The sequence below is a fragment of the Gymnodraco acuticeps genome, unplaced genomic scaffold (assembly GCF_902827175.1).
Source record: "Gymnodraco acuticeps unplaced genomic scaffold, fGymAcu1.1, whole genome shotgun sequence".
Taxonomy (NCBI): domain Eukaryota; kingdom Metazoa; phylum Chordata; class Actinopteri; order Perciformes; family Bathydraconidae; genus Gymnodraco; species Gymnodraco acuticeps.
This window is the reverse complement of record NW_022991554.1, coordinates 11,045-18,037: the sequence shown is the minus strand read 5'-3', so window position 1 is coordinate 18,037 and position 6,993 is coordinate 11,045. Positions and strand designations below refer to the sequence as shown.

The 6,993-nt window shown below is 44.2% G+C and overlaps 1 protein-coding gene across 1 annotated transcript; it reads left to right on the top strand.

The window, feature by feature from the left end:
- Nucleotides 1-2,523: 2,523 nt before the first annotated feature.
- Nucleotides 2,524-6,650, top strand: LOC117533526 (microfibril-associated glycoprotein 4-like; the record flags this gene model as incomplete). Its single annotated transcript, XM_034197310.1, has 5 exons — nt 2,524-2,739; nt 2,978-3,016; nt 5,392-5,488; nt 5,571-5,738; nt 6,232-6,650. Coding segments are annotated over 5 exons (774 nt in total), but the record flags the coding sequence as incomplete, so codon positions are not given.
- Nucleotides 6,651-6,993: the final 343 nt, after the last annotated feature.

The following is a 6,993-nucleotide window of genomic DNA, read 5'->3' as shown; positions in this document are numbered from 1 at the left end:
TGGATTATCTCGGCAAAGGAGAAGTGCTCACTATCACAGATTTTTTTGGATTTGTGAACAATATTTGAGAGAAATTGTTATTTTGTGTTTATAGAAAATGTTTTAGATCTTTGAGTTCATCTCATGAAAAATGGGAGCAAAAACAAAAGTGTTGCGTTTATATTTTTGTTCAGTGTATGTATGTATAACATCTGAAGATATTTAGTTTTATTCATGTTTTTACATAATTGTACAGCATATTGCTATACTATTTCTCATGTTGTACTTCTACACATTAATATCTGATTTGTAAAACATCACAGACAGAAAGGCATATCCGTCATTTAATGGTAAGCTATTGAAATGGTGATTCCATAGATGTGTCTCCCATCGCCCAAAACCCCTGACTATTCTCTCAACTCAGTTTTTACATTCTGATATTCAAAGAAAATCAGCAATGTCTTTAAAACCGTGCATTGCAGCTAAAACATCCAATCAGCGAGCTGAGGATCTTTCCTACGTCTGTTTCCGGTGTTGTTCCTGTAATGAGAGTTCACCTTTCTGCTACATTGAAGGGTGGAATTCACTACACATCTTCAGAAACATCATTTGTCACGATTCTTATGTCATGTCACGGTTTTAGTTTGGTGTGTCTGGTAATGGGTGTTTTGCTGTTCTGTTCTCCCTGTGTTTTCCTCCTTGTATATTGTCTGGTCCTTCTCCCTATGTGTTCCTCCCTGTCCTTAGTTTCCCTGGTGTGTCTAATTGTCTGATTGTGTTCACCTGTTTCCCTTGTGTGTCTACTGTGATCATCAGCACCAGCCCCGCCCCTGATTGTTTCCACCTGTGTCTTGTTGTCCTGTGTTTAAATCCCCCTGTCTCCCAGTGTTCTTTGTCAGTTCGTCTTGTCTCTTGCCATGGTCAGGTCTATGTTCTTTGTGCTCTTGTAAAGTTGTGTTCCTCACTACGTGAGTGATTTCATTTTGTTCTCATTTTTTGTCATCTCAACCTCAGATTCGATAGTGATAATTTTTTGTTCATCTTGCTTTTTTGGAAAAATAAAGTATCTTACCAATACTTTACCTGTGTCTCCCGGGTCGTGCAATTGGGTCCTACCTCCTGAGTGTCTGAGTTCATAACATCATTTGCTTCAGATATAACTCATAGCAAATAAAGTATAAAAATATGAGTAATAAAAACATAAAACACTGGCATGTAATGTACGTTAGAATAAATAGAATGGTTTTGAATAATAGATGAGAGTCAAATCTACGTCACTTTACAGCCCCGCCCACTTTTGGGGAAACCAACGCCGTCATTTGAACGGCGATCAAGCCTGAAGCCACAGATCTTCTTTGTCCTTTCTTCTTAGAGGAAGTTCAGAAACACGTAACTCTGGATTTGTTTTAATGTTTGAGGAGCAATAAACGACACAGCAGCTTTTTGGCTGTTAAAACTATTATGTTCTGCCTCGCGCATGAGAGGAACAGCTGGAGAAATTACAGCCTCGCCTACTGATTTCAAATGTGTGCTCTAAAATGATATTTATAAATGACTATTATCATTATTATAAGCAAGACAATAAATGGCAAAGATATGTAGAAAATAAACGTATTTGAGAAACGTTCATAAGAAACGTAACGTGGGAGAAAATAAGTTTCTAGCTAAACGTAATTGAGAATGCAGTTTAGTTCTGTGGGAACGTCATTTTTAGGAGACAGGGTTTGACTTTTTTTGTATGAATTTATGTTTCATCCAATCACAGAGCTTGTTGACTTATCACAAGGTTTGTCAAAGCAGACAGGCGTCGTCACAACAATAGCTGGGGATTGTGGGTAGTGTAGTCTCTCTGGCGCTCCACATTTCAGAGAAAACAAGTTGTTTCTCAGAATTGAAGGGGAAAAACACAAAAGCATTGCACACAATTTAAACCTATCAATGTGATTTAATTAACAAAGGTAATCTGGTGTGTTTGAGTCGATGAGTAGTGCAGATATCACGGTCAAAACAATCGACAGTAAGGAGAATACTTACTTCCGGGTGTACAATTCTCCGTTATCCAATGGGAATGGACGCTCACATTGCCAGGGCAGCCGACACAAACGAATGCCGTGCTTCCATGAGCGTCAAATCCCGCCGCCGATGGGAATACATTGCAATCAGTTGAAAGCTCTTTGCGTCCCTTTATGAAGCTGAAGGAGCCTAGGAGCGTCACAACTGCACGCCACGGGACCCTGACCAAACGTCGCTCCTGGACGTTTAGGGAGTGAGAGTGTGTTGGTTAATCGCACGTTAAAATTCTTAGTGGCGTTAAAAAAAATGTGCGTTATTAACGCGTGTTAACTTGACAGCCCTAATATATATATTATAATATCCTTCATATGGTGTGATCAAATATGAGGATAAAATGTACTTTGTTATTTTACCTGTGTGGAAGAGCATGAGAGCCACATGTGCAATTCCTTTTTAGATCTGACAAAAAGTAGGTTTTTTGTTCTGAGATTGAAGTCAGAATTTTGACTTTTTTCCCATAAATGTATTTTGTTCCTCAGAATTCAGTTTTTTTCTCCGGATTCATTTTTCTTTTTAATTCAGATTTTTCCCAGAATTTTCCTCGTCCTCCTGGCTCTGCTGTTTGACAGCGGCATGTCTCTCGTCCTCCACCTCCCAATAGACTGCAGCGACATCGACAACAACGACAACACCCGACCGAGTGGAGTTTACACCATCTACCCAATCGGATCCATCTCTGCTGTCCAGGTACATCCTCCGAGAGACTTCATCCAACACTATATCTCACTGATCAAATGGATAGGATATGTTAATGAGAATGTGTGTGTGTGTGTGTGTGTGTGTGTGTGTGTGTGTGTGTGTGTGTGTGTGTGTGTGTGTGTGTGTGTGTGTGTGTGTGTGTGTGTGTGTGTGTGTGTGTGTGTGTGTGTGTGTGTGTGTGTGTGTGTGTGTGTGTGTGTGTGTGTGTGTGTGTGTGTGTGTGTAGGTGTCCTGTGACATGGACTCACTCGACGGACGGTGGACGGTGAGTACCTGAACTCAAAAGCTAAATCTGGCCCCCAGTTATCTGTGAACTGAAACCTGGTCTGTTGTCTGTTGTCCCCACATGCTTCAAACACTCCAGCATCGTTCCTGTCCCCAAAAAGACAAAAATCACCAGCCTCAATGACTACCGCCCAGTAGCACTCACCTCCATCATTATGAAGTGCTTTGAGCGGTTAGTCAAAACCTTCATCACCTCCTCCCTCCCTGACTCTCCGGACCCCCTGCATTTTGCCTACAGAGCAAACAGGTCCACAGACGACGCCATAGCCCTCACCATCCACACTGCCCTCTCACACCTGGACCAGAGGAACACATATGTGAGTATAGGCGCGTTCACACCGGAGTACTTTTCCCCTTACTTTTCCCGTTTAGTTCCGTTAGTACCCCTTATGTCGCGTTCACACCAAAAAGGCTGAGGAGGTTCAACATGGACTCCAGGATACTCTGCCACTTCTACAGGTGCTCCATAGAGAGCATCCTGACCTTCTACAGGTGCTCCATAGAGAGGATCCTGACCTTCTACAGGTGCTCCATAGAGAGGGTCCTGACCTTCTACAGGTGCACCATAGAGAGGATCCTGACCTTCTGCAGGTGCTCCATAGAGAGGATCCCTGACCTTCTTCAGGTGCCACCATAGAGAGGATCCTCGACCCCTTCTTCAGGTGCACCATAGAGAGGGATCCTGACCTTCTACCAGGTGCTCCATGACCTTTACAGGTTGCTCCATAGATGAGGATTCCTGACCTTCTTACAGGTTGCATCCATAGAGAGGATCCTGACCTTCTGCCAGGTGCTACCATAGAGAGGATCCTGCACCTTCTTCAGGTGCCCCATAGAGAGGATCCTGACCTTCTTCAGGTGCACCATAGAGAGGAATCTGACCTTCTTACAGTTGCATCCATAGAGAGGCATCCTGGCACCTTCTACAGGTGCCTACCATAGAGAGCATCCTTGACCTTCTACAGGTGCATCCATAGAGAGCATCCTGACCTTCTAACAGGGTGCATCCATAGAGAGCATCCTGACCTTCTACAGCTTGCTCCATAGGAGAGCATCCTGACCTTCTACAGGTGCACCATAGAGAGCATCCTGACCTTCTACAGGTGCTCCTAGAGAGCTCCTGACCTTCTACAGGTGCTCCATAGAGAGCATCCTGACCTTCTTCAGGTGCACCATAGAGAGGATCCTGACCTTCTACAGGTGCTCCATAGAGAGGATCCTGACCTTCTACAGGTGCTCTATAGAGAGGATCCTGACCTTCTGCAGGTGCTCCATAGAGAGGATCCTGACCTTCTACAGGTGCTCCATAGAGAGGATCCTGACCTTCTGCAGGTGCTCCATAGAGAGGATCCTGACCTTCTACAGGTGCTCCATAGAGAGGATCCTGACCTTCTACAGGTGCTCTATAGAGAGGATCCTGACCTTCTGCAGGTGCTCCATAGAGACCATCCTGACTGGCTGCATCACGTCCTGGTACGGCAGCTGCACCGTCCTCAACCGTAATACTTTACAGAGGGGTGGTGAAAACTGCACAGAACATCACCAGGACCCTAACCCAGGACGGAGCTGCCATCCATGGAGGACCTCTACTCCCAGCGGCTCAGGAAGAAAGCCCTCAGGATTATAAAAGACCCCCATCACCCCAGCCACAAACTGTTCTGTCTGCTGCCGTCTGGCAGGCGGTACCGCAGCATCCGGACTAATACCACCAGACACAGAGACAGTTTCATCCCACAGGCGATAAGACACCCGAACATTGAAACAACATCCATAACATTCATCTGCTACTTAGAAATGATTTATCTATTATCTAATATATCATTCCAATAGCTTGCATATAGACTCTTATTTCACTATTTCACTTTTTTAAAACTATTTTTCTTTTTGTATTTACTTTTTAATATTTACTTGCACTATATTTTTCTGTTTATCTGTATTATTGTGTTGCACTGTTGGAGAAGCCTGTGACCTAAGAATTTCATCGACATAACTACTCCATAGCTATGTTCGTATGACAAATAAAGAACCTTGAAACCTGGTCAGCAGAGATGAAATATACGTACAGTATCTTTGTGCAGGATAAACAAGTAAAGTATTTAGTCTAATCTATAAAATCTACAGTTTGATAAATCTCTCCAGAGACCGTTGGGACACTTGAAGTGTGTTAGCTAAACCATGCTAGTCAGGTTAGCTCCTGGATGCATTCAGTGAATGGCAGTGAGAAACCAGAGGCTCCACCTTAGATCTACTGTTGGCTCCTGTTCCCCGTAGAGGCTGGTTAGACTCTGTAATGCTCTTTTTCCATGGACTGGAAATGTCCATTATATTTGCTGAGAGATTTAGTATTTCCCCCAGGTGTTCCAGAGGAGGGTGGACGGCTCCGTGAACTTCTTCCGGCCCTGGTATAACTACAAGACGGGCTTTGGTAATGCCTTCGGAGAATACTGGCTCGGTGAGAGATGAAGACGAACCGGAGGTCCTGACTTGATCAAACTCTCGGTTTCCTAGCGTTCATGGTGTCTGTTTGTCTGCAGGTCTGGACACTCTCTCCCACCTGACTCTGAGGAAGAAGTACGAGCTGCTGGTGGACATGGAGGACTTTGAAGGCAACAAAGTGTTCGCTCGGTACTCCTCGTTCTCCGTGGACCCCGAGGCCTCCGGGTTCACTTTGCATGTGTCTGGATTCACTGATGGAGGGGCAGGTGAGGAACAGCAGGAAGTGCTTGATGTCTTTCTGATGTTCAGGAGACGCTCTCACACGTAGGACTGGCTTCAGACATCAGAGAGAGATAAGGGGGTAACCACAGCAGATCAGGAACTGTGGCTATATGCCCATGACATTCTTCTGTATATCACACATCTGGAGGTATCCCTTCCTATATCTTTAACAATGAATGATCTGGGCTGTCCTTAGGCTAATGACTGATTGACAAAGAGAACATTACCCAAAGGGACCGTGCTGTAGTTCCTTCACAGCCTAATGTTGTTATATATATTCTGGAGATGCATTTCAACTTCAGAAATCATAAAGTGTTGTTAATATGTGGAGATTACTTTCTGCTATATTCCAAAATCACATGGAGAAATCCCATTGGACCAGGGGCCTGCTGCCTTCAGGGACCAACACAGAGATACTTCATCCCTGTGTTAGTTGTATTATAATATTCTGATTATACACTTGTTGTGTTTCTGCAGGAGACTCCCTGAGTACTCATAACGGACAGCAGTTCTCCACCTTCGACAAAGACCAGGACTCTTGGACTTCTAACTGTGCCAGATCATACCTGGGGGGGTTCTGGTACAACGATTGTCACTTCGCAAATCCCAACGGGGTTTATCTTTGGGGGGCTGATAGCACTATTTATGGTATCGGAGTGATCTGGTTCACTTGGAAGGGTGACAACTACTCCCTGAAATCCATCAGCATGAAGGTCCGTCCTGTGCAGTAGTTCTGCAGGACAGCAACATGTCCTCAGCTGATATCGATCACATGTAATCACTCATCACTTTAAGATGGAAACAGATCCACTCAGTGGGATAATGTCTACGTTTTAAAGTCAAACTGAATCACTATTTGCTTCACGCTGACAATAAATGAAAAATAATTAAGCTGATGTGATGTCTTCACTTTGTCTCTGGGTCTTTCTGTCTCTGGGTCCTCACATTTTCCTGTTCACGAATCACTGCCCTCTGCTGGCAACAGAGACGAACTACAGCTCCACCTTATTCATGAGAAAAAACATTGTAACCTTCTGAACCTCAAGGGTCTTTCTCTGCAGTCTTCACCTTATTCTTAGCCACAGTCACATGCATTCCGGGGGCCAGAGCGGGCGACGTTGAGGCGCATCTTAAACTGCTGGCTAAAAATAAACGTAAATACAGTAGGATTGTTATTCACGTCGGTGGTAATGATGTTCGTATACGCCAATCAGAATGCACCAAACTTAATGTGGAGTC